At 47.5% G+C, this 26,179-nt stretch overlaps 3 protein-coding genes across 5 annotated transcripts in view; 1 reads left to right on the forward strand and 2 right to left on the reverse strand.

Moving 5' to 3' along the window:
* Positions 1 to 3,187: 3,187 nt before the first annotated feature.
* On the forward strand, positions 3,188 to 5,372 carry LOC130190962 (zinc finger and SCAN domain-containing protein 20). Its single transcript, XM_056410625.1, has 2 exons — positions 3,188 to 3,448; positions 4,223 to 5,372. Exons 1-2 carry the CDS (start codon positions 3,229 to 3,231, stop codon positions 5,170 to 5,172), a joined length of 1,170 nt encoding a protein of 389 aa, XP_056266600.1. The 5' UTR covers positions 3,188 to 3,228; the 3' UTR covers positions 5,173 to 5,372.
* An 834-nt stretch (positions 5,373 to 6,206) lies between these two features.
* On the reverse strand, positions 6,207 to 22,786 carry nectin4b (nectin cell adhesion molecule 4b). 3 transcript variants are annotated; one of them, XM_056410610.1, is made up of 12 exons: positions 22,691 to 22,786; positions 22,340 to 22,457; positions 19,889 to 20,095; positions 18,280 to 18,447; positions 14,593 to 14,871; positions 13,109 to 13,226; positions 11,215 to 11,366; positions 10,961 to 11,120; positions 10,771 to 10,846; positions 9,779 to 9,838; positions 9,308 to 9,475; positions 6,207 to 6,984 (listed from the first exon to the last, which is right to left on the reverse strand). In XM_056410610.1, the coding sequence occupies exons 2-12, from the start codon at positions 22,365 to 22,367 to the stop codon at positions 6,709 to 6,711; spliced, it is 1,692 nt and encodes a 563-aa protein (XP_056266585.1). In that variant the 5' UTR covers positions 22,368 to 22,457; positions 22,691 to 22,786; the 3' UTR covers positions 6,207 to 6,708. The 3 variants fall into 3 exon arrangements, with proteins under 3 accessions (XP_056266585.1, XP_056266584.1, XP_056266586.1); XM_056410609.1 differs by having other exon boundaries at positions 22,340 to 22,481; positions 22,691 to 22,757; XM_056410611.1 differs by lacking the exon at positions 22,691 to 22,786 and having other exon boundaries at positions 6,207 to 6,948; positions 22,340 to 22,682.
* A 2,248-nt stretch (positions 22,787 to 25,034) lies between these two features.
* fcer1gl (Fc receptor, IgE, high affinity I, gamma polypeptide like) overlaps positions 25,035 to 26,179 on the reverse strand; it is a 5,782-nt gene continuing 4,637 nt past the window's right edge. Inside the window, exon 5 of the mRNA XM_056410631.1 lies at positions 25,035 to 25,371. Within this exon, the coding sequence (XP_056266606.1) occupies positions 25,306 to 25,371 (66 nt within the window). The 3' untranslated portion in view covers positions 25,035 to 25,305. The remainder of the gene's footprint in view (positions 25,372 to 26,179) is intronic.

Genomic DNA, 26,179 nt, shown 5'->3' on the forward strand with positions numbered 1-26,179 from the left:
AATAATAAAAATAAATAAAAGTAACGGATGAAGAAATTACTAATTTAGTACACGTCTAAAGAAATGCAAGATAAAAATAAATAAATAAAAAGAAGTAAAAGTAACAGCCTAACAAATTACTAATTTAGTACACGTCTAAAGAAATAAAATTTAAATTTCAAATACAATTTAAATTTCAAATAAAAATAAATTAAATTAATGTACGAAGAAATTAATAATTTAGTACAAGTCTAAAGAAATGCAAAATAAAAGTAAAAAAATAAATTAAGTTATGGTCGAAGAAATTACTAATTTAGTACACGTCTAAAGAAATTAAATTTAAATTTCAAATAAAAATAAATTAATGTACGAAGAAATTAATAATTTAGTACACGTCTAAAGAAATGCAAAATATAATTTTAAAAATAAATAAAGTTATGGTCTAAGAAATTACTAACTTCAGAACACGTCTAAAGAAATGCAAAATAAATAAAAATTAAAAATAAAGTTATGACCTAAGAAATTACTAATTTAGTACACAGCTAAAGAAATGCCAAATAAAATAAATAAATAAATAAAGTAACGGCCCAATAAATTACTAACTTTAGTACACGTCAAAAGAAATGCGAAATAAAAAAGTTTTAAAAATAAAGTTATGGCCTAAGAAATTACTAACGTTAGTACACGTCTAAATAAATGCAAAATTAAAAATTAAAAGAAATAAAGTAATGGCCTAAGAAATAACTAACTTTAGTACACGTCTGAATAAATGTGAAGAAAAAAAATTATAATAAAGTAACGACCTAAGAAATTACTGACTTTAGTACACGTCTAAAGAAATTAATTTAAGTAATACAAAATCATTTTAAAAAGTGGAAATTGAAGAAGTTTCTGAAGTCAATTCATAAAGAAGATTTTAAGAGACACAGAAACAAGATGGACTTTGATTGTAAAGGAGTTTTCAGGTTAGTTAATACGTTTATTATCATAAAAAAAGCATAGTAATAGCAACTTAACATCATTAAAGAGACAAAACAGTAGCACTCCAACCAGAAGAGAGATACAGCATACTTATGGGGAAATAATGATAACATAGAGATACATTACTAAACCGAATCAAAAAGGTAAAATACTAATTACAACCTTATTTATTCATTCAAACAATTGCTTCTTGACCAATTTCTGTTTTTTGGTTAAGAATTGTAAGCTTTTGTGTCTAAAGCTCTTTGATGTGCAACACATTGAAGAGCTTGAAAGGTACAGTGTCTTTGTTTGCGGTTTTTTAATAAACCTAATACTTCAACAGATGGCCACCGATGTAAAGTTGTGCAGCTTTTGAGAGTGACTAAAACACCGTCGGGGAATCCATTGGCTAATAAATAAGTTACAGGTATGTGTTTGGTCTAATTTGATAGACGCATCAAGGGCAGGCGCTTCGACCTCAGCTCTCGTGGAAATAGACCGCCACCTAGTGGACACTATGAGGCAGCACAGCTGTGCACATCAATATCAACCCACAGCAAGATGTTGCCTCCCACAGGTGTTTTAACCTCCCACAGGTGTTTTAACCTCCCACAGGTGTTTTAACCTCCCACAGGTGTTTGAACCTCCAACAGGTGTTTAACCTCCCACAGGTGTTGAACCTCCCACAGGTGTTTAACCTCCCACAGGTGTTTTAACCTCCCACAGGTGTTTTAACCTCCCACAGGTGTTTAACCTCCCACAGGTGTTTTAACCTCCCACAGGTGTTTAACCTCCCACAGGTGTTTTAACCTCACACAGGTGTTTAACCTCCCACAGGTGTTTAACCTCCCACAGGTGTTTAACCTCCCACAGGTGTTTAACCTCCCACAGGTGTTTAACCTCCCACAGGTGTTTTAACCTCCCACAGGTGTTTTAACCTCCCACAGGTGTTTTAACCTCCCACAGGTGTTGAACCTCCAACAGGTGTTTAACCTCCCACAGGTGTTGAACCTCCCACAGGTGTTTAACCTCCCACAGGTGTTTTAACCTCCCACAGGTGTTTAACCTCCCACAGGTGTTTTAACCTCCCACAGGTGTTTTAACCTCCCACAGGTGTTTAACCTCCCACAGGTGTTTTAACCTCACACAGGTGTTTAACCTCCCACAGGTGTTTAACCTCCCACAGGTGTTTAACCTCCAACAGGTGTTTAACCTCCCACAGGTGTTTAACCTCCCACAGGTGTTTAACCTCCCACAGGTGTTTAACCTCCCACAGGTGTTTAACCTCCCACAGGTGTTTTAACCTCCCACAGGTGTTTAACCTCCCACAGGTGTTTTAACCTCCCACAGGTGTTTTAACCTCCCACAGGTGTTTAACCTCCCACAGGTGTTTTCTTAGTAGCTTTAAACTTGTGTTCGCCTTCATTTTGGTCAAAGTTCCTCACCTTTAAAGCCTTGTTCTGTGCCTGTTCACACTCAGACTGATGTTGTGATGGTCTGTGCTGGGAGGTGGAGGACTGGGAGTTCGGGTTATACCCTTCACATTATTTCAAACACATAGTTATTCTTTGTCTAGACACACAAGTCTATTCAGTGGTTTTAAAGCATTGTTTAGAGAAGCATGTGAAGCCTTTTAGTTTTTGTTTCCAGTAGCCTGCAGACCTGGTTTTGTTCTATAGGAGGATCTCCCATCGTCTCCCACTTTATTGAAAACCTTTGTTTTCAATGCCTTTGTTGCATATTCTATTGTCAAACGTGTATTGTCTGTTATACACCAGTTACAGATGTCTAAAATGTCTTATCTAAAACAATATTTAGGGTCAATAAGTTTAATTTAAAATCCTTATTTTACCTGGTTAGGTACTTTTTTGTGAAATTACATTTATATATATATAATTTTTTTGTTGCCTATTTTGTGGTGCCCCCTCAGGACTTGGTGCCCTACGCACAGCGCGTAGTGCGCTATGGGAGCGGCGGCGCTTAGTTTATGTGTGTTACAGTTCGTTGTAACAAATTTGTTAACCGTTAACAGGTTTGCTTTTAGTCACGTTTTCCTGCGGAGGAATTTTGTCCCACCTCCCGCACCGTACAGCCTCCGTCACGTGACCACCAGCGTTTCCTGTTACTATTGTGTTACACTTCCATGTTGTTCGACCGTAATGTGAACCACAGGGAGGCGGAAGCTCGCGCAGATAAGTGACTAACGCCCCGGAGGAGGCGCTGACCCGTTGGGCAGGAGGAGGAGGAGGAGGAGGAGGAGGAGGAGGAGGAGAAGAGGGGTCAAACATGGCCAACTGTGTGGCTTTCCAGAGCAAGTTAACCTCGATCATGGAGATGCTGGCCCGGGCCGCCGTGCTGGAGGTGGGCCGGCTGTGGGAGGACGGCTTCGCGCTGGTGCAGGCGGAGCTGCGCCGGAGGGAGGCCGAGATCCAGGCCCTGAACCGGAAGCTGGCGGCCATGGAGCGCGAGCGGCCCGCGGCGCGGACCGGAGAGCCGCCCGGCGACGGTGAGGCACCGGACAGCATACACACGAGTATTACGAAATAACATTAACAAATGCTCTTATGAGTTAATAAATAACACATGCTCTTATGAGTTAATAACAAACACATGCTCTTATTAGTTAATAACAAACACATGCTCTTATTAGTTAATAACAAACACATGCTCTTATTAGTTAATAACAAACACATGCTCTTATTAGTTAATAACAAACACATGCTCTTATTAGTGAATAACAAACAAACACATGCTCTTATTAGTTAATAACAAACAAACACGTGCTCTTATTAGTGAATAAACACGCAGTGCGAACAGAAGTAAATAACAACACGTCAGCCTCTCCAGATGGCGTCCCGTGGCGCTCACTTCGTTCAGGAAGCAGCAGCAGTGCTTGTTGTTTCTATCAAAGCAGTTTGTCACATGTTGTGTGAAGAGCTTCCTAATTCAATAGGCACATTAGGTGACCTTTGACCTCTTGAAAGCTCGGGACTGCGTCAGAATAACTGTTTACACTCATTCTGCCTGTTAGACAGGAAATTATGTTTAAAAAAAGCAAAATATCTGAATATTATTTAACTTTGAGATGTGAGGATTTGCGTTGTATGTCTTTATAAACTGAGTAACTTTGACTTTTGAAGTGCCTCCTACCTGTCAGGTGTCACTATATGACGACTCTCCTCATTGGAGGAGGAGGTGAAGATGTTTATGGAGCCAGTAACCATGACGCTCACCTTGAAGCCCTCAGATAAAAGGTAAATGAGCCCTGCTCTGCTTTCAGGGCCGATTATCGACTCGGTCCAGACGCTGTCGTCGGAGCGGAGCGCCGTAGAGGCGCCGGACGCCTCGGCCAATCACAGGACGACGCCGCCGCCCCCTCCGGGGCAGACGGAGGAGGGGCCACGCGAGCGCCTCAAGTCGGACGTCGGCGAAAGCGACGAAGACGACGACCTGATCGTCAAGCTGGAGGACGACGACGACGTGCAGATCGTGGACTCGGTGGCCGGCTGCGGCGAAGACGAGGATGATGGCGGCGGCGAAGACGAGATGGAGCTGGAGATCCCGCCCGCCGAGGTCTCGGAGGAACGGGAGAGCCGGCGTTGGTCGTCCGTCTCCGTGGGCGACAGCGACCACGACGACGGCGCCGGGGACTCGGACTGCTTCTTCGAGCCGAGGCGCCAAAACATGGACTCTGAGATCCTGCTCATCCGGAACGCCTTGGACATCTTCGATAATTCGGCGGCGTACTCGGACGGCGGCGGCGGGCCCGGCGCGGCGAGCGAGTCGTGGGCGCTCCCCTCCCCCGCGACCTTCAACCCAGCGGCGCAGAGTCGGCCCGCGGACGCACCGGGGAACCCCGCGGAGAGAGGCGCGTCCCTCCGCTTCCTCTCGGAGGACAAAGGCGCGGCGGCGTTCCCCCCCGACGGCAGGCTCCTCCTCCTGAGCGACGGCGAGCTGCACGCGGCGGCGGCGGCGAGCCGGCGCCTGAAGGAGAAGTGGTTCATCTGCCCGTTCTGCGGCAAGAGCTTCGACCGCGTCAGCCACCTGGAGATCCACCAGCGCATCCACACCGGGGAGAAGCCGTACGGCTGCAGCACCTGCGGCAAGAGCTTCTCCCAGAGGAGCAACCTGCGCACGCACCAGCGGACGCACAGGGAGGGAGGGGGGCTGACCCACAATGCAGTGGGGCTTACCCACAATACAATGGCGCTTACCCAGAATGCAGTTTGATTCACTTTGGTTGTTAAAGAGTGGGAAGAAAACAAGTTGATGAACTAACAAATCCCCCTCCTTCTATTTTGATATTTCTGAAGTGATTTTTATTGTGCACTTCTTTATCCTCGTGAGAGATAAATGAAACTTTAACTCGGTGTGTGTGTCTGTGTGTGTGTGTCTGTGTGTGTGTGTCATAAAGATGTTTTGAGAGCAAGCTTCTCGTTTGGAAGTGAATTAATTTTTAGTTTTTGGTTATAAAACTTCTTGTTGCTGCAAATCGTTGCTCTGGAAACGTAAAGCTGGTGGTCGCGGGACGAAGTGGGTGGGGCTTACCTCTGGTTATGGCGTTAGATTTAAAATACTTTTGATAAAACATGAGACATATGTGACTGTAGCTCCACCTCCTCCCCACCGTAACCAAGTCAAACCCACCAATAGAAATGCCTCGCTCATTCAGGAGCGTAAGCCCCGCCCACTACGTCCAAACAGACACAAATCCACCTTCTGCAGGTTGTGTGTGTGTGTGTGTGTCTCATACCCAGTGAGACTGAACTCGTGGAATTTGGTCAACTGTCCATTTAATTTGAGAGTTTTTACAAATATGTGGTGAAATGAGCCTCGCTGGTGTTGGACCCCTCCAAGCACTTAATGCCGACATTTAAACACACAGAGACACACACACACAGAGACACACACACACACACAGAGACACACAGCAGTTCTCCTTGCAGCCTGAGGTGTGGAGGCCGAAGGTCACGTCCTCCCCAGGGATCCTGGGTGGAGGCGCAGCTCCTCAAAGGAAATGTTAGCCGGAGATATTGACAGCATGGACACCGTTGTCAGCCGATTAGCGTAGCTTAGCACAAAGACTGGAAACTGAGGGAAACTGCTAGCCTGCTTCTCTGGAATCCACCTCCGACGCTCTCGAGAAGAAAGAAAAGAGAGAGAGAGACCACGGGCCAATCAGGGAGCAGAAGCAACCAGGAAGTCTAAGACCCGTGAAGCCGTTCGTCCAATCAGAATCCACCTCACAGAATAAAGAACATGGCTTTTGTTTGACTTTACTTTATGAATAAACATTTCAATATTTACACGGCAGGGTTTTTTTTTTTTACTTCCATAGTTCAATAGAAAAAACACTGAATTAATATAAACAATTTACACACAAACACAGTGTCACACACACAGCTGTCCGTTTCATGTGGTCTGAAGCAGTCAGGTCAGGTGACCTTTGACCTTTCTCGTAGATCAATCACAGCAGTAGCTCCTCATAGCTCTTCCTCATGCGTACACACACAGTCTCTCACACACTTGTGATCCACAGCTGTACACTGAATCATTCCATCACACGGTTCCCTCGGCGTCTCCTGAAGCTCCTCGCTGAACGCCGTGACGACGTCACACGGACTGTTCCCATGACGACGACCGAGTGAACCTTGAACCCTGACCCGCTCAGGGGAGGAAGAGTTTATGTACACGACGTGAGGAATCAAAAGCTCCCCGTGTGGCTGGAGGCCTCTGCAGGTGAGGAAGGGGGCGGGGCTCCGGGGGCTAGATGATCTGCCCCCGGGGGTGCAGCAGGATGGCGTTGGAGTGCGGCCGCGGTCTGAGGACGCCATTGCTGTAGTAGAAGTGATTGGTGAGCGCCTCCGACAGCTGGTAGGAGGAGCCGCCCTCCTCTTCCTCCTCCTCCTCGTGTTCCTCGGCTGGCGGCGGCGGGGGGGGCGGAGCCCAGTCCTCTCCCTGTGGGGGGTCTCCCTCTCTGGGCCCGACGCCCTGGTCCTGCTGGGCCTTCAGGGGAACCAGGGAAGAGGGCAGACCTGAGTCCTGGTGGACAGAGACACGTTACCATCTCCCCACACGCTACCATCGCCACACGCCTCGCACACGCTACCATCTCCCCACACGCTACCATCTCCACACGCACACGCTACCATCTCCACACACGCTACCATCTCCACACGCCTCACACACGCTACCATCTCCCCACACGCTACCATCTCCACACGCCTCGCACACGCTACCATCTCCCCACACGCTACCATCTCCACACGCCTCGCACACGCTACCATCTCCACACGCCTCGCACACGCTACCATCTCCCCACACGCTACCATCTCCACACGCCTCGCACACGCTACCATCTCCCCACACGCTACCATCTCCACACGCCTCGCACACGCTACCATCTCCCCACACGCTACCATCTCCCCACACGCCTCGCACACGCTACCATCTCCACACGCCTCACGCTACCATCTCCCACACGCTACCATCTCCACACGCCTGCACGCTACCATCTCCCCACACGCTACCATCTCCACACGCCTCGCACACGCTACCATCTCCCCACACGCTACCATCTCCCCACACGCCTCGCACACGCTACCATCTCCCCACACGCCTCGCACACGCTACCATCTCCCCACACGCCTCGCACACGCTACCATCTCCCCACACGCCTCGCACACGCTACCATCTCCCCACACGCTACCATCTCCCCACACGCCTCGCACACGCTACCATCTCCCCACACGCCTCGCACACGCTACCATCTCTCCACACGCTACCATCTCCCCACACGCCTCGCACACGCTACCATCTCCCCACACGCCTCGCACACGCTTCCATCTCCCCACACACGTTACCATCTCCCCACACGCCTCGCACACGCTACCATCTCCCCACACGCTACCATCTCCCCACACGCCTCGCACACGCTACCATCTCCCCACACGCCTCGCACACGCTACCATCTCCCCACACGCCTCGCACACGCTACCATCTCCCCACACGCTATCATCTCCCCACACACCTCGCACACGCTACCATCTCCCCACGCCTGCACGCTACCATCTCCCCACACGCCTCGCACACGCTACCATCTCCCCACACGCCTCGCACACGCTACCATCTCCCCACACGCCTCGCACATGCTACCATCTCCCCACACGCTACCATCTCCCCACACACCTCGCACACGCTACCATCTCCCCACACGCCTCGCACACGTTACCATCTCCCCACACGCCTCGCACACGCTACCATCTCCCCACACGCCTCGCACACGCTACCATCTCCCCACACGCCTCGCACACGCTACCATCTCCCCACACGCCTCACACACGCTACCATCTCCACACGCCTCGCACACGCTACCATCCCCCCACATGCTACCATCTCCCCACACGCCCCGCACACGCTACCATCTCCCCACACGCCTTGCACACGCTACCATCTCCCCACACGCCTCGCACACGCTACCATCTCCCCCTCACTGTTTTAACCGTGTTTTAACCATGTTTTACACATGTTTTAACCGTGTTTTAACCGTGTTTTACACGTGTTTTAACCGTGTTTTACACATGTTGTAAGCGTGTTTTACACATGTTTTAACCGTGTTTTACAGGTGTTTTAACCGTGTTTTACACGTGTTTTAACTGTGTTTTAACTGTGTTTTAACTGTGTTTTAACTGTGTTTTACACATGTTTTAACCGTTTTTACACGTGTTTTACACATATTTTAACTGTGTTTTACACATGTTTTAACCGTGTTTTACACGTGTTTTAACCGTGTTTTACACGTGTTTTAACTGTGTTTTACACATGTTTTAACCGTGTTTTACACATGTTTTAACCGTGTTTTACACATGTTTTAACCGTGTTTTACACATGTTTTAACCGTTTTTACACGTGTTTTACACATATTTTAACTGTGTTTTACACGTGTTTTAACCGTGTTTTACACGTGTTTTAACCGTGTTTTAACCGTGTTTTACACGTGTTTTAACTGTGTTTTACACGTGTTTTAACTGTGTTTTACACGTGTTTTAACCGTGTTTTACACATGTTTTAACTGTGTTTTACACATGTTTTAACCGTGTTTTACAAACGACTGCGATGATGAAAGCGGTTCAAACACTTTACTTGTTGTAGGCGAACAGACAGTCGGTTTGTTGGAAGTGTAAACTAAAGCGTGTTGAACTGAGCCAGACGACCGCGTGACCGCGTAACCACGTGACCGCGTAACCACGTGACCCGATTGACGGAGGCGAGTTACACAATGAGGACCCGCATGCTGGTGCATGACCTGCATCGCATGACGACGCCCCCCCCCCCCCCCCCCGACCTCCTGGATGCCGACACGTACCAGCGACATGTTGCTGCTCTTCAGGTACGACTCGACCCTCCGGCGGCGCTCCTCTAGCTCCGCCCCCCTCAGGCTCTCTCTGCCGTCGTGCCAGACCGCGGGCCGGCCCAGCTCGTCCACCTCGGCCCGGGGACCCCACCTCCCACTCAGGGTGGAGACGGGGCGCTCCTGGGGGGGGGGGGGGGGGGGGGGATTAAATACTTATAAAATCCTCCGACCCACATCAGACCGGACATCATATTTATGTTTGCATATATAATCACGGCAGTACGGATCGCAACGCTAAAGAAACAAACACCACGATTAATTAATTAATTCATTGTTTATTCTGAAAAAATGGAAACGTGTCTCGACCCTCTGGTCTCAACATTCTGTGACCAGGAAGATATTTAATTTACAAATCACGTGAGCCGGAGCGGACGCCGCCACCGCCGCCATCTTCAGGGTCGGGGAGCGGAGAGAGGAACTCACCAGAGACATCTGGCTGCTCCTCATCCGGCTGTCGACCCGCATCAGAGACTCGTCTTCACGCTGCGGGAGGAAGAGAGAGAGGTCAACACCGGAGGGACGGCGACTACACATGTTGTTGTTGTTGTTGTTATGATGCGTTTGAAGCTGCAGGCGCTCTGCAATCACCGGCCTCCACTCGGCAGACATGTGTGCGTGTGTCTGTGTGAGTGTGTGTGTATGTATGTGTGTGTGTGTATATATGCGTCTGTGTGAGTGTGTGTGTATATGTGTCTGTGTGTGTGTGTATGCGTGTAAGTGTGTATATGTGTCTGTGTGTGTATGTCTTAGTGGGAGTGTGTGTGAGACTAATTGTGCGTCTGTGTGTGTGTGAGTGTCTGTGTGTGTGTGTATGTCAGGGGTGCTCACACTTTTTCAGCATGCGAGCTACTTATTATGTGACCAAGTCAAGGCGAGGGGGGGGGGGGTGCTAGTGACTTTTTCTTTGCTCTGTCCCGATGCGCGCAAACCGGTGTCGGAGCTCTGCGACGCACGAGACGGCGGGCAGAGGTCTGTTAACGCAACACGTAGAGACAGAAATGACGTGCTGCTGCTGTAATGTGGGGCAATAGAGAAAGTGACAGGGGGGCGGGCCAATTTTTTTTTATGTCATGCGATCTACCAATACTACGCCGCGATCGACTGGCAGGTCGCCGCGATCGACCGGTCGATCGCGATCGACGTATTGAGCACACCTGGTGTATGTCTTAGTGGGAGTGTGTGTAAGAGTGTGTGTCTGTGTGCATTTGTGTGTGTGTGTCTGTGAGTCTGTGCGTGTGTGTGTGTCTGTGCGTGTGTGTATGTCTGTGTATGTCTGTGTGTGCGTGTGTGTGTGTCTGTGTGTGTCTGTGTGTGTGTCTGTGTGTGTGTCTGTGTGTCTGTCTGTGTGCGTGTGTGTGTATGTCTGTGTGTGTCTGTGTGTGTGTGTGTGTGTGTGTGTCTGCGTGTGTGTGTACCTGCACTCTGGGGTCGGTGCTCACAGAGTTCAGCCTCCTGAAGGAAGCTTGTCTGGAGAAGCTCTGGATTTCCTCCCTGAGGATAAAAACATCAAAACAACCTTCAGGTTTCATTCATAAAAACATCTTCCTGTGTGTGAACCAAACAACCTTCAGGTTTCATTCATCAAAGCGTTTCCCGGCGGCCTACGTTTTCTCGCTGAGCTCCATCTCCAGCCGTTTGTTCTGGTGCCGGTGGTGTCGGTTGAGCAGCAGGACGACCAGCAGCAGCACCAGGACCAGCGCGCCGGCCGCGGCGCCGAGGAGGACGAGCAGCAGGTTGTCCACGCCGCCCGTCCGGCGAGGGCTCTCTGGAGGAGGAGAGCCTGGTGAGCGTCTGGCCGCAGTGGCGCGGTCCCACCACAAGGGGGCAGCACAGTGGATCCTCTCGTTTTTAAACCTCACCTTTCACCGTCATCAGGTACTCGCTGGTTCCCGCCCCCACGGGGTTCCTCGCCACGCACTCGTAGACGCCGCTGTCGTTGGCGCGGAGGGCGCGGCCGAACACCAGCGTCCCGCCGGCCACCGAGGAGCCGTCGGGCAACGCTGCTCCTCTCCTGGAGGGACGCACAACGGCACCAGATAAATACACAACAGCCCTGTTGTCAGAGGAGGACACACACACACAGGGAGACACACACACACACAGAGAGAGACACACAGAGAGAGACACACACACACACAGGGAGACACACACACACACACACACAGAGACACACAGAGAGAGACACACACACACACACACACAGGGAGACACACAGAGAGAGAGCGACACACACACACAGGGAGACACACAGAGAGAGAGAGAGAGACACACACACACACACACACACACACAGACGTCTGTCATGGCGCCTGAACCAACACGCCGTGCTTTGGGGCTAACAGCACATCCTCACGGTGGATCGGGTTTCACCGCAGAACCTAACCACCAAGTCCTATAGCACCTGATCCAGAACCTGATCCAGGACCTGATCCAGGACCTGATCCAGAACCTGATCCAGAACCTGATCCAGAACCTGATGGCTCACAACCGACGGCCCGTTGGTCTGGAAGAGACCGAATAGGTGCTAGTTTAGGGGGGGGGGGGAGTTCTGATCAGGTCCGCTGAGAGGGGTCATGTTGCCCCTGGTTTCACTGAGCCCACCCAGCTCGTATTTCCTTTCTCCAAACCCCGTTAGCTTCTACAGCCGGCCCTTTGTAACGGAGTCGCGGGGGGGGGGGGGGGGAGAGACAGAGAGGAGAGCGAGTCGATGGCAGACAAAGTGAGAGAAGAAAAAAAAGAAGAAAATAAGCATTAAAAACAGAACCACACCACGGCAACGAGACGCAGAGCGTAGCTTAGCAGTCTTCATGCTAAGCTACGCTAAACGGCTACACGGTCGTAGCTTCATCTTCGACCACCTCCTCACAAAGTTAAACATCTGAAGATAAGAATCATCGTGGCGCGCGAGCGAAGATTCAGTCGGTTGTGATCTCAGGAACCGTCAGCGCTGTTAGCTCTATTAGCACCGTTAACACAGTTAGCATCGTTAGCACCTTTAACACAGTTAGCATCATTAACAGTTAGCACCGTTAACACAGTTAGCCACTGGAGACATGTGCACGTCTGTTCCCCATGGAATATTGTTTCCACTCTGTTAATATCATACCCCCCCCCCCCCCCCACTAGCTCAGTTTCGGGGTAACGCTCGACACCATGTTGAGAGCCATGTGGAGTCAATCTGTTCCGCCTTTAAACTGCATTTGAAAAGACGCTTCTTCTCCAGAATTCTGAATAATCGTAAACCTTTTTTAAAAAGTTTGCCTCTTGGCTAAGATACCCCCCCCCCCTCTGAACACACTGTCATGGCGGTACGTAGGGCCTCCCCCTCTCATTTAAAAGCACGACCCTGTGTTTTACCGGGCGTCACAGACATGGTTAAAGCACGGCACTATGATTAAGCGCTTATGCCGTGTCTCCGGCTCTTCCTCGCCCCCCCCTCCTCCTCTTCCCCCCCCCCCTCGGCTGAAACTAAATATCTTATTACAACTTCAAAAAATTGCGCAACGCGACACCGGCAGCCTTTATTATTCTGAGAGAAGAAAAGACGCCGCCCCGCCTTCACATTCAAAGCACACGTCCCTGAGTGTGTGTGAGTGTCTGTGTGTGAGAGTGTGTGTGTGTGTGTGTGAGAGTGTGTGTGTGTGAGTGTCTGGATTGTTATCAGCAGAGAGGGCCGTAACACCGAATAAATATGTAACAGTCCAAGTCCTGCTCAGTGGAGTGTGTGTGTGTGCGTGTGTGTGTGTGTGTTACCGGGTCCAGGTGATGTTCTGAGGCTTGGGGGATCCTCCTCCGCTGCACTCCAGCTCTGCGTTCTCCAAACCAACAAACCAGTCGCCGGAACCAGCGGAGATGACGGCGTCCGGGGGGTCTGGAGGTTAAAGACTAAAGGTTAAAGACTAAAGGTCTAAGACTAAAGGTCTAAGACTAAAGGTTAAAGACTAAAGGTCTAAGACTAAAGGTCTAAGACTAAAGGTCTAAGACTAAAGGTTTAAGACTAAAGGTCTAAGACTAAAGGTTTAAGACTAAAGGTTAAAGTCTAAGTGGAGTCTGTTGGGTTTAAGTCTAAAGTCGTCATGTCCATGGAGTGACTCCTCTGCACAGGAGGAGGAAGTGCAGAGCGAGGGAGGAGGAGGTGCAGAAGGAGGAGGAGGTGCAGAAGGAGGAGGAGGTGCAGAGGGAGGAGGAGGTGCAGAGGGAAGAGGAGGTACAGAGGGAGGAGGAGGTGCATAGCGAGGAGGAAGTGCAGAGGGAGGAGGAGGTGCAGAGGGAAGAGGAGGTACAGAGGGAGGAGGTGCATAGCGAGGAGGAAGTGCAGAGCGAGGAGGAGGTACAGAGGGAGGAGGAGGTGCATAGCGAGGAGGAAGTGCATAGCGAGGAGGAGGTGCAGAGGGAGGAGGAGGTGCAGAGGGAGGAGGTGCAGAGGGAGGAGGAGGTGCAGAGGGTGTCCTAGTGGGTCCTGGTGGGTCGAGGTGGGTCTGGATCCTGGTGGGTCTAGGTGGGTCTGGATCCTGGTGGGTCTAGGTGGGTCTAGGTGGGTCTAGGTGGGTCTGGATCCTGGTGGGTCTAGGTGGGTCTGGATCCTGGTGGGTCTAGGTGAATCTAGGTGTGGGTCTAGGTGGGTCTGGATCCTGGTGGGTCTAGGTGGGTCTGGATCCTGGTGGGTCTAGGTGGATCTAGGTGGGTCTGGATCCTGGTGGGTCTAGGTGGGTCTGGGTCCTGGTGGGTCTAGGTGGGTCTAGGTGGGTCTGGATCCTGGTGGGTCTAGGTGGGTCTAGGTGGGTCTGGATCCTGGTGGGTCTAGGTGGATCTAGGTGGGTCTGGATCCTGGTGGGTCTAGGTGGGTCTGGATCCTGGTGGGTCTAGGTGGGTCTGGGTCCTGGTGGGTCTAGGTGGGTCTAGGTGGGTCTGGATCCTGGTGGGTCTAGGTGGATCTGGATCCTGGTGGGTCTAGGTGGGTCTGGGTCCTGGTGGGTCTAGGTGGGTCTAGGTGGGTCTGGATCCTGGTGGGTCTAGGTGGATCTAGGTGGGTCTGGATCCTGGTGGGTCTAGGTGGGTCTGGATCCTGGTGGGTCTGGGTCCTGGTGGGTCTAGGTGGATCTAGGTGGGTCTGGATCCTGGTGGGTCTAGGTGGGTCTAGGTGGGTCTGGATCCTGGTGGGTCTGGATCCTGGTGGGTCTGGGTCCTGGTGGGTCTAGGTGGGTCTGGGTCCTGGTGGGTCCCGGCGGTCCACTCACACTGCACCACCAGGCGGTTGTGGATCCGGCGGGGCCGCTCCAGGCCCGGGTGCCACACCAGGCAGTCCAGCTGCTGGCCGTTCATGCCGCGCAGCGGGTGCAGGGAGAAGTGGCTGGAGACCGACCCGCCCTCCTTGGACCGGTTCTGGCTCCGGCCCGGCAGCTCCGTGTCCCACGACAGGCGGGGGGGCGGCCGGCCCACGGCCCGGCAGGAGGCCGCCACGCGGAACGACTCGCCCTCCACCAGAACCACGGGGTCCAGGGAGGAGATGGGCAGCACTGGGGGGGGGGGGGGGGGTAAAGGAGAAGAACAAGAGGAAGAAAAGAGAAGAACAAGGAGGTGAAGAAGAAGGAGAAGAAACATTAATGATTAGTATTTGTCTATTTTCTTGAAGCATAACATGAAAATATATTAAAATAAATATCTAGAGATGTTTATTTTAATAAAAACAACAAGTCAATAAACTGTATTCGTGTCTCGGCGTTTATAAACCTGAGTAACGACCTCGTGGTGACCCGCAGTACCCACAGTGACCTCACGGAGGCTCATTAACTCATTAACTCATTAAACAATGCCTCAGGTGTCATTACACCTCGTTAACCAACACGTCACGCCGCGTCGCCGTGGGAACCGTTAGAGCCCCGCTGAGCGATCAGAAACCCGTCCAGCCGCCAGAGGACCAGACAGGACCGGAGAACAATGCAGCCCATTGTCTTCCGGAACACGCCGAGAGGCTTCCTCTCACGGGGCCACGGCACAAAGAGAGGGGGCGTGGCCCGGAGGCACCCACAGCACACGCCCCCTCAGGGTGATCGACAGGTGAGATGTGGGAAGACAAACTGCAACAACAACAACTATATGTGTATATATATATATATATGTGTGTATATATATATATATGTGTGTGTGTGTATATATATATATATATATGTGTATATATATATATGTGTGTATATATATATATGTGTGTATATATATATATATATACACACATATATATATATAGGCTGTCAGCGTTAACGCGTTAATCTATGCGACATTTGGCGCGTTAACGCACTAAAATATTTTAACGCAATTAACACAATTTTTTTTTTTTTTAAACCGCGGCAGTGCGGTTTGACACTGTTTCCGTTTTTAAAACAATCATTTCTCCGCGAAAATAAGGAGCAGAAATCAGTTTAACTCGTGGATGAATCAGTCGGTTTCCTCCTGCTCCTCCTTCCTCCCGTCTCCCCTCTGAGACACAGAGGAACGGAGGGCGACGTGTCGGGGACGCGCGGAAAGAACTCGTCACACGAAACCTTCACCGTGATTGGTCAATCCGTTTGTCTGTCAACATTTCGGGGGGAAAAAACCCAATGAACACTCAGTAAATCACAAAGGACCTCCCACCTCACAGGTAAGGCTCATTTAGCAGCCTGTCAGTCAGAGAACCAGAGGACACGGCGCGAGGACAATGAGGCTCATTTCAGAGCTGAGATTGTTCTGGAATGTTTGATGTATAACACGTGGGGGGGTGTCACATGCAAAAGACTTTAAACGGTGAATTTAATTTATTTTGTAAAATGTATAAAATGCCCCCAGCCTCCAGAGGGTGAACGTGACATATTTGAATGTCAGTCAGTCACCAAGGCCACTGGTTCTGCTGTTCAGTGGTAAAGATGACAGGACCAATGGGGTCTCAATATACTTTTTTTTTTTTTACTAATCTGATGTTTCACTTAAGAAACAATTTATCATCCACGATATTAAATACCTCGCTGGCACTTTATAGGTAGGAGCCTCTTTGAAAACACAGCTCTGTGTGAAGTTTGGTCTTTAAAAAGAAGGGAAACATTTTTAACCCTTGTGTTGCCTTCGGGTCATTTTGACCCGATTCAATGTTTCACCCTCCTGTTACCTTTATATTTACTAACATATTTTACCATTTGGGTTCAATTTGACGCCAGCAATTAAAACCTCCAGAAAATTATTAGAATTAATATTGTTTTCCAAGTTTAAGTGTGAGGCACTTTATGTTTGTTTGTTGACTACCGAAAGAACACCGACATTAAACATTGAATGGGGTCAAATTAACCCGAAGGCGGCAGGAGGGTGTAATATTGATTCGGGTCAAAATGACCCGAAGGCAACACAAGGGTTAAACGGTGAATTTTGTTTTGTTTTGTAAAATGTATAAAATGCCCCCAGCCTCCAGAGGGTTAACGTGACATATTTGAATGTCAGTCAGTTACCAAGGCCACTGGTTCTGCTGTGTTCAATGTTAAAGATGACAGGACCAATGGGGTCTCAATATACTTTTTTTTTTACTAATCTGATGTTTCACTGAAGAAACAATTTATCATCCACGATATTAAATACCTCGCTGGCACTGTATATGTAGGAGCCTCTTTGAAAACACAGCTCTGTGTGAAGTTTTGTCTTTAAAAAGAATGAACTTTTAATTGCGACATCATGATTAATTAGTTAATAATTTTTTGAGATGTGGGAAGACAAACTGCAACAACAACTATGTATGTATATATATATATATGTGTGTATATATATATATGTGTGTGTGTATATATACACATATATATATATATATGTGTGTATATATATATATATACACATATATATATATATACACACATATATATATAGATATATGTATGTATATATTTATATATATGTGTGTGTGTGTATATATATACATACACATATATATATTATTTTTTATTTTCTTTATTATTTTTCTCTATTTTATATAAATCTTCTGATTTATTTGATTATAATAATTTAGGATAGGAATATATAATAATTTTTTGCTTCTACCTTTTCAGCCTTTCTGTTTTGTATATTATATAAAATAATATGTTATTACAATGATTGACTGAAAAAAATAAACAACAACAACAACGAGATAGAAACCTATTGAACTTGATTCAGAGACGGTGTTTCTAGTGTTCGGTTGTTTCTGGAGGTTTAGTGTGAGCCGGCAGGTCGGGACGAGTTTACAGCGACCCGAGGCGACGAGACATCAGGTCTGACGAGGAAGAGGACGAGGAAGAGTACACGTAACCGCCGAGAGCTTCAGTCAAGCAGGAAGCAGAATCAATAAATGTAATATTCCGTCAGTGACAAACGGAAAAACTATGGAGGAGTTTCCTCTGACGAGTTTATTATGAGGTGTGGGCTCTATGGATGAAGGAGGAGGAGAACAGGAGGAGTGGGCTCTATGGATGAAGGAGGAGTGGGCTCTATGGATGAAGGAGGAGGAGAACAGGAGGAGTGGGCTCTATGGATGAAGGAGGAGGAGAACAGGAGGAGTGGGCTCTATGGATGAAGGAGGAGGAGTGGGCTCTATGGATGAAGGAGGAGGAGAACAGGAGGAGTGGGCTCTATGGATGAAGGAGGAGGAGAACAGGAGGAGTGGGCTCTATGGATGAAGGAGGAGGAGAACAGGAGGAGTGGGCTCTATGGATGGAGGAGGAGAACAGGAGGTGTCTTAAGGCCACGTTGATGGAGCGGCTCCTCCTCCCAAGACGACGAGGGTTTAAACATCATTACAGGCGCTCTGCAGGGATTAGGGGAGGGAGAGAGAGAGACAGAGAGGTAGAGAGAGAGAGAGAGAGAGAGCGAGAGAGCGAGAGACAGAGAGAGAGAGCTAGAGAGAGAGCGAGAGAGATAGAGAGAGAGCCTCTTACCCCAGACGGTGAGCGTGATGCGTCTCTCAAAGTTCCCGTTGGGGAAGGTGGAGATGTGGCAGGTGTAGCGGCCGCCGTCCGACTCCTCGGTGCTCAGGATGAGCAGCGCCGAGTTCTCCGTGGGCCGGCTGCTCTCGAACCTCACGCGGCCGGCGTAGCGCCCGAACTCTGACGACGAGACACACACACACACACTGAGACAGACACGCAACCAAAAGGACCGACACCTCGGGGGGACAGTGAACGCCTCAGTGTGAACACAAACGCAACACACCATGCATCACTCACCATGCAACACACACCATGCATCACACACTATGCATCACACACTATGCATCACACACCATGCATCACACACCATGCATCACACACCATGCATCACACACCATGCATCACACACTATGCATCACACACCATGCATCACACACCATGCAACACACACCATGCATCACACACCATGCAACACACACTATGCATCACACACCATGCATCACACACCATGCATCACACCATGCACCACACACCATGCATCACACACCATGCATCACACACCATGCAACACACACCATGCATCACACACTATGCATCACACACCATGCATCACACACCATGCATCACACACCATGCATCACACACTATGCATCACACACTATGCATCACACACCATGCACCACACGCCATGCATCACACACCATGCATCACACTATGCAACACACACCATGCAACACACACTATGCATCACACACCATGCATCACACACCACAAACCATGCAACACACACTATGCATCACACACACCATGCAACACACACCATGCATCACACACCACACACCATGCAACACACACTATGCATCACACACCATGCATCACACACCATGCATCACACACCATGCAACACACACTATGCATCACACACCATGCATCACACACCATGCAACACACCATGCATCACACACTATGCATCACACACCATGCAACACACACTATGCATCACACACCATGCATCACACACCATGCATCACACACTATGCATCACACACTATGCATCACACACTATGCAACACACACCATGCAACACACACTATGCATCACACACCATGCATCACACACCACAAACCATGCAACACACACTATGCATCACACACACCATGCAACACACACCATGCAACACACACCATGCATCACACACCATGCATCACACACCATGCATCACACACTATGCATCACACACTATGCATCACACACCATGCATCACACACCATGCATCACACACCATGCATCACACACCATGCAACACACACCATGCATCACACACTATGCATCACACACACCATGTATCACACACTATGCATCACACACCATGCATCACACACTATGCAACACACACCATGCAACACACACCATGCATCACACACACCATGCATCACACACCATGCAGCATGCGCCATGCACCACCTCCATTCGAAGGTTAGATGTGTTCCTCCTCCCATATCTCGTTTTAAAGCTGATTCTGAGCGATTACAAACAGCTGATTGAGTCCATTATTATTGTTGTTATTGATTTGTTGTTGTTGTGATGTCTCGTGTCTCAGGCAGCAGCAGCAGCTCACCTGTGTGTCCGTCCAGGTAGTGGGCGGTGATGACCTGGTCCTTGGCTCCGCCCGGCAGCTCCTTGGTCCAGGTGACCTGCACCACCTGCTCCCCCTCCTCCACCCGGTAGAGGCAGGGCAGCCGCGTCGCTCTCTCGGAGAAGGAGCGCTGGGAGGTGGAGGGCTGGGGGGGCGCCACGAAGTCCGCCCGGCAACGCAGGCACGCCGCTGGAGGAGAGAGAGGGAGAGAGAGAGTGGTAGAGGCAAAGAGAGAGAGGAAAAAGATAGTTTTTATTTTTATTTTCTCACATAAATTTTGAAAAAATGACTTGAAACGTTCTCATATTGATTCTGTTTTCTCCTCAGAGAACATGACACAAGGTTGAGATTTGTTTCCGACATCAGTAATCGTTAGTTTCACGAAGAAAAGAGAGAGAGAGAGAGGTAGAGAGAGAGAGAGAGAGAGACGTCAACGAGGGAACGAGTGAGCGGAGGCGGAGCCAGAGGAAATGTCTGAGGGAGTTCTTCTAGTAGATATTTATAGATTAATGTGGTTTAACTTCCCTGCGTGTCGTTTATTGTTCTTCCTCTCTCCTCCTCTTCCTCAGGCGGGTCCATCGTACTCGACACTAACCGTATGTCTGTCTGACGTGTTAATTGCCGTCATTATTTAGGGTGCGTCCTTTCCCTTTTAATGAGTCGTTGCCGTCGTTGGCTTCCGTGTCAATATTCCATATCGTGAATTTGACAACGAAGAAAAGAAAACAAACTTAATCCTGAACTTCTAAATGAGCGACATCGATTTAATCACCTTACGAGCGTGGGACACACAACCGGGCTGAAACAGGGTGTGAGTGTGAGTGTGTGTGAGTGTGAGTGTGAGTGTGTGTGTGTGTGTGTGACAACTCAAACAGGGTAAACCAAACATTCGCCCTTTGATTTCTGGGGTAAACTCACTATTTATTTTATTTTTTTCTTCTTCTGTGGTTACTGATTCATGAGCTCGATTAATGATTACATCACACGGCGGCGTGGGACGGGGACGTCACTCACACACACACACACACACACACACACACACACACACACACACACACACACACACACACACACACACACACACACACACACACACACACACACACACACACACACACACACACTTTAGATTGGGCCAACAAAGGCCTCCAGTGTGGGCTGACCTCCATGTGGAAAGAAGACCTCCATCATTCACTCCATTAAAAAGGAAATAAAAGAGAAGAGAGAGAGAATCAATAGAGAGAAACAACGAGCTGAACGGAGAGACACACACACACACACACACACACACACACACACACACACACACACACGGGTTCACTCCAGTCACGAGGCAGCCAGACGAGCTTTTCCTGTTCCCTGTGTCCGACAGTAACTCCATCACACGTCTGGTTACGGGATTAAAGAACAACAACAACAACAGTCCAATAGGAGCATTTGCTGTCTTTAAATCGGAGTTCACCTCGGCCCCGAGAGAGGCCGACACACAGACTCACAAGTAGATCAATATACATCTATATATATCCATCCATCCATTATCAATACCGCTTATCCTCATTAGGGTCGCGGGGGCGCTGGAGCCGATCCCAGCTGACATTGGGCGAAGGCGGGGGACACCCTGGACAGGTCAGTCCATCTCAGGGCTCACATAGAGACAGACAACCATTCACTCTCACATTCACACCTATGGGCAATTTAGACATCAATTAACCTGATTGCATGTCTTTGGACTGTGGGAGGAAGCCGGAGAACCCGGAGGGAACCCACGCTGCCACGGGGAGAACATGCTCCACACAGAAGGACCGCCCCGACCGGGAATTGAACCCACGGCCCTCTTGCTGTGAGGCGACAGTGCTCGCCACTACACCACCGTGCAGCCCAATATCTATATATATATATATATATATATATAACTGGGAGGCTGCACGTTGGGCAATGAGTCGTATCGGTGTGTAAGAATGTGGCCGCGCTGCATTCTGCTGCTCCTCTTTCTCTCTCTCTTTCTTTCTCTCTCTTTCTCTCTCCACACCTGCAGTGACAAACCGCTGAAAATTTCCTTCCAAAACAAAGCCGCGGGCATAAAAAATAAACAAGAAGAAAAGACTAATCACGACTCCACGAGGGAGGGGGGGGGGGGTCAGAGGTCACCGTGCAGGTCAGTTAATACAACAAACCGCCACACGTCAAGATGTGAGACGCACCTCAGATGGAATTACACATATTAATATTATGTATAGATATTATAGGATTGTCCTCTTTAAAAAGGTACACAGACACAGATCAAAGTGGTATTGTATTAATATAAAATGAATATAAAATAAATATATAAAATGAATACAAAATAAATATATAAAATGAATACAAAATAAATATAAAATGAATATAAAATAAATATAAAATATATGAAAGTGAGAATTAAAGTGTCAAACTCACCAACGAGGACGAGAAGCGCGAGCTCCATCTGGACTCCACGATAAGAGTCAGCACGCTCTCATGCTCCAGACCCGGTCCAGGATCACACCGGAAGTCCCGGAAGCAGCAGGTGAGGGGTCTGCAGGTGCGACAGGTGTTCCCTCTTTAGAATCACACACACACACACACACACACACACACACAGTAAGAGCTCCCCGTGTTGTGAAGGTCGCTGTTCGTGGACTTCCACGTGCAAAGTCCTCTCTGCTTTCCCGACCGGACCCTGAACGCAGCAACCGGAAGTACACAAATACACTCGAAGTGATATTTGAGGCAACGCAAGAAGAAGAAGAAGAAAATAGAACTAAATACCGCGCGTGTTGAGGCAACAGGAGCTGTTTGTCACGCGCAGGGAGGAGCGCCGACGACACCGCGCTGAGCCTCTACACCTGTCTGCGGCAGGCTCCGCCCACTGCGCGGGATGGACACGCCCACTTTGGTGCTGCGTTCGAAAAAACTGTTTTTTTGGTAACATTTTTTTTTAAACGGACACACAAGAAGTGCTGTCGGATTTATTGTATTTGTTTGATAATGTATGTTAATTATACTTTATATGACGCGAAAAACAGAGAAAAACAAATGAGATGACAGAGAACATTATTAACAAGCATGGTGGACATTTTAATAGCCAAAATAACAATAATAACGTTGAAGCTCGTCTGTAGTTGTTAGTATATGATCTGTTATTGTACAGAAATAATACATTAAATATGAATTAAATAATATATTGAACTTGCTTCTGCACAGAATCAATTTCCCCCAAAAAATGTCTACATGTTGACTTGGTTTTGACTTTTTCTGAACACAACACGTGGTACCGACACGTCTCACACACAGACGGTCTGAGTTCCCAGGAGGACTTGAACGCATCAGAAATTCGTAGCGAATTAATCCAGATGATCTTTTTACAACAAAACAACCGGGATGTGTGACGTGTGACCGGGGCCGAGCTGCAGCAGCAGACAGCGTGACGTCACCTGGAGGCTCACGTGACGTCACTCTGTCACTCCGTTGTGTCCCACACAATGCCAACGGAAACCCAGTAGACGTGCGTGTATGTGGTTCAATAAATACTCTATTGGAGCTGGTTTAAGATGAAGCCACGCCCCCAGAGCGGTGGCTCAGGAGGAGGAGGAGGAGGTGTTGCAACAGTCTGGATGAGTGAGTTGCTGTGGAGAGCCGGAGGGGAACCGGGTCTGTTATGAATACAGCGACAGGTATGTGTCTGTCAATAAGAGCGACTCCTCTGTGACCTCTGGATATGTATGTATACATATTATTGTTATATATATATGTAGATATTTATACAGATATGTCTTTATATAAATATATATATATGTCTTTATATAAATATATATTCAGTTTCAATTCAGTTTATTTGTATAGCCCAATTTCACAAATTACAAATGTGTCTCGGAGTGCTTTACAATCTGTACACATAGACATCCCTGACCTTTGACCTTTGACCTCACATCAGATCAGGAAAAACTCCCAAATAACCCTTCAGGGGGAAAGAGTGGAAGAACCCTTCAGGAGAGAACAGAGGAGGATCCCTCTCCAGGATGGACAGAATAGAGTTAAAATACATTCAATGAATATGACAGAGTGTATGAATAGTTCATAGTAGGCATATTCCACGATGGAGACCTCCACGATCCATCAGGCAGATGGAGGTGGGGAGGCGGAGTGGACGGAGTCTCAACAGTGGGTGGAGTCTCAACAGTGGGCGGAGTCTCAACAGGACAGTGGCGTAGTCAGGAGCAGGAACTCCACGACCCAGACCTCGATGATCCATCAGCAGATAGGATCTATGTCGTCTCATAGGGTCCGATGACCCCATGAGACGTGAAGTCAAAAGGACTCCGGGGAGAAAGCAGAGTTAGTAACGTGTGATTGAGAGATGAAAATTCATCCTTAAGGAGAGAAAAAAGAGGAGATAGGTGCTCAGTGCATCCTAACGTCCCGCAGCTATAAGCCTATAGCAGCATATCAAGGGGCTGGACCAGGTGAACCTGATTCAGCCCTAACTATAAGCTCTGTCAAAGAGGAAAGTCTTCAGTCTACTCTTAAATGAGATGACTGTGTCTGCCTCCAGGACTGAAATTGGAAGCTCGTTCCATAAAAGATATATATATATATGTCTTTATATAAATATATATATATGTCTATATTTTAATATATATTATTTAAATATATATATTTATTTAACATAACACAAATATATTTAATATATATTTTTTCAAATATATACTGTATATATATATACTTATATGTATTTATTTATAAATATATAAATTTATTTATATATATACATCTTGTATATATATATATATATACAATAAATGTAAACATATATATATACATCTTTGTGTCAAATGGCTAAATCTTACATAAATCCAATATATATATATACCTATATATGTATATATATAAGTGACTCTTCTTGCTTGTCAGAATAATAAAGACATTTGAAGATGTCACTTTGTGAAATTAGCATTTAAAAAACAAACAACAATTCTGACATTTTACACCAAAAGATTCTGAACAACATAATTAATCTGAGTGATTAATGGCTAATAGCCCCCCCCCCCCCCTCCCAAGGGGAGCATTGTGTCAACGGAAAACGAAAGATGAATTCAAACTTCTGTTTCTGAAACACGTCTAAAAATCTTTTATTAGCGACTCGTTCAGTGGATGAATGGATGAATGGATGAGTGGATGAGTGGATGAATGGATGAGTGGATGAATGGATGAATGGATGAGTGGATGAATGGATGAGTGGATGAGTGGATGAATGGATGAATGGATGAGTGGATGAATGGATGAGTGGATGAGTGGATGAATGGATGAGTGGATGAATGGATGAGTGGATGAGTGGATGAGTGGATGAATGGATGAGTGGATGAAGCTCGTCAGCTCTTCTTCCATCAGGCCGTCGGCTTCTTGTCCACCTGGACGCTCTCGTACACGTCGGCGCTGGGAGAGGTCAGAGCCTGCAGGGGGCGACACCGAGTGAGTCACATCTCCAAAGGTCAAAGGTCAGCGTGCGTTTCACCAACTCATGAAAGTGGGATTTATTTACTTTGACAGCCTAAAACATCTTTAATATCAGATTACACTGTACCACCATGTGTCTTTATATACATATATACAGGACTGTCTCAGAAAATTAGAATATTGTGATAAAGTTCTTTATTTTCTGTAATGCAATTTAAAAAACAAAAATGTCATGCATTCTGGATTCATTACAAATCAACTGAAATATTGCAAGCCTTTTATTCTTTTAATATTGCTGATTATGGCTTACAGCTTAAGAAAACTCTAAAATCCTATCTCATAAAATTTTAATATTTCCTCAGACCAAGTAAAAAAAAAGATTTATAACAGCTGAGTGTTTGTCAAGGCTCAGGAAACCCTTGCAGGTGTTTCGAGTTAATTAGACAATTCAAATGATTTGTTTAATACCCTACTAGTATACATTTTCATGATATTCTAATATTTAGAGATAGGATATTTGAGTTTTCTGTTGTAAGCCATAATCAGCAATAAAGAATAAAGGCTTGTTTCAGTTGATTTGTAATGAATCAGAATCATGACATTTTTGTTTTATATACACACCGTAAAAATAAGATACATCTTTGTGTCTAAGGATCTTATTTACTGTATGTATAAATATATATTATATATATACACATATGTATATATGTAAATATATTTCCTTTATATATAGATATATATACACATATATGTACATATATATATATTATATAAAATATATATTTATATATATGTATGTAAATT

Source organism: Pseudoliparis swirei, unplaced genomic scaffold (assembly GCF_029220125.1).
Source record: "Pseudoliparis swirei isolate HS2019 ecotype Mariana Trench unplaced genomic scaffold, NWPU_hadal_v1 hadal_25, whole genome shotgun sequence".
Classification (NCBI taxonomy): domain Eukaryota; kingdom Metazoa; phylum Chordata; class Actinopteri; order Perciformes; family Liparidae; genus Pseudoliparis; species Pseudoliparis swirei.

Coding starts and splice junctions, on each gene's coding strand:
- LOC130190962 (XM_056410625.1), top strand. CDS start 3,229: ATGGCCAACTGTGTGGCTTTCCAGAGCAAGTTAACCTCGATCATGGAG. Junction 3,449..4,222: donor CGGAGAGCCGCCCGGCGACG/GTGAGGCACCGG, acceptor CTCTGCTTTCAG/GGCCGATTATCGACTCGGTC.
- nectin4b (XM_056410610.1), bottom strand. CDS start 22,367: ATGGAGCTCGCGCTTCTCGTCCTCGTTG. Junction 10,847..10,960: donor ATGGAGCTCAGCGAGAAAAC/GTAGGCCGCCGG, acceptor TTTTATCCTCAG/GGAGGAAATCCAGAGCTTCT. Junction 9,476..9,778: donor GGAGCAGCCAGATGTCTCTG/GTGAGTTCCTCT, acceptor CCCCCCCCCCAG/GAGCGCCCCGTCTCCACCCT.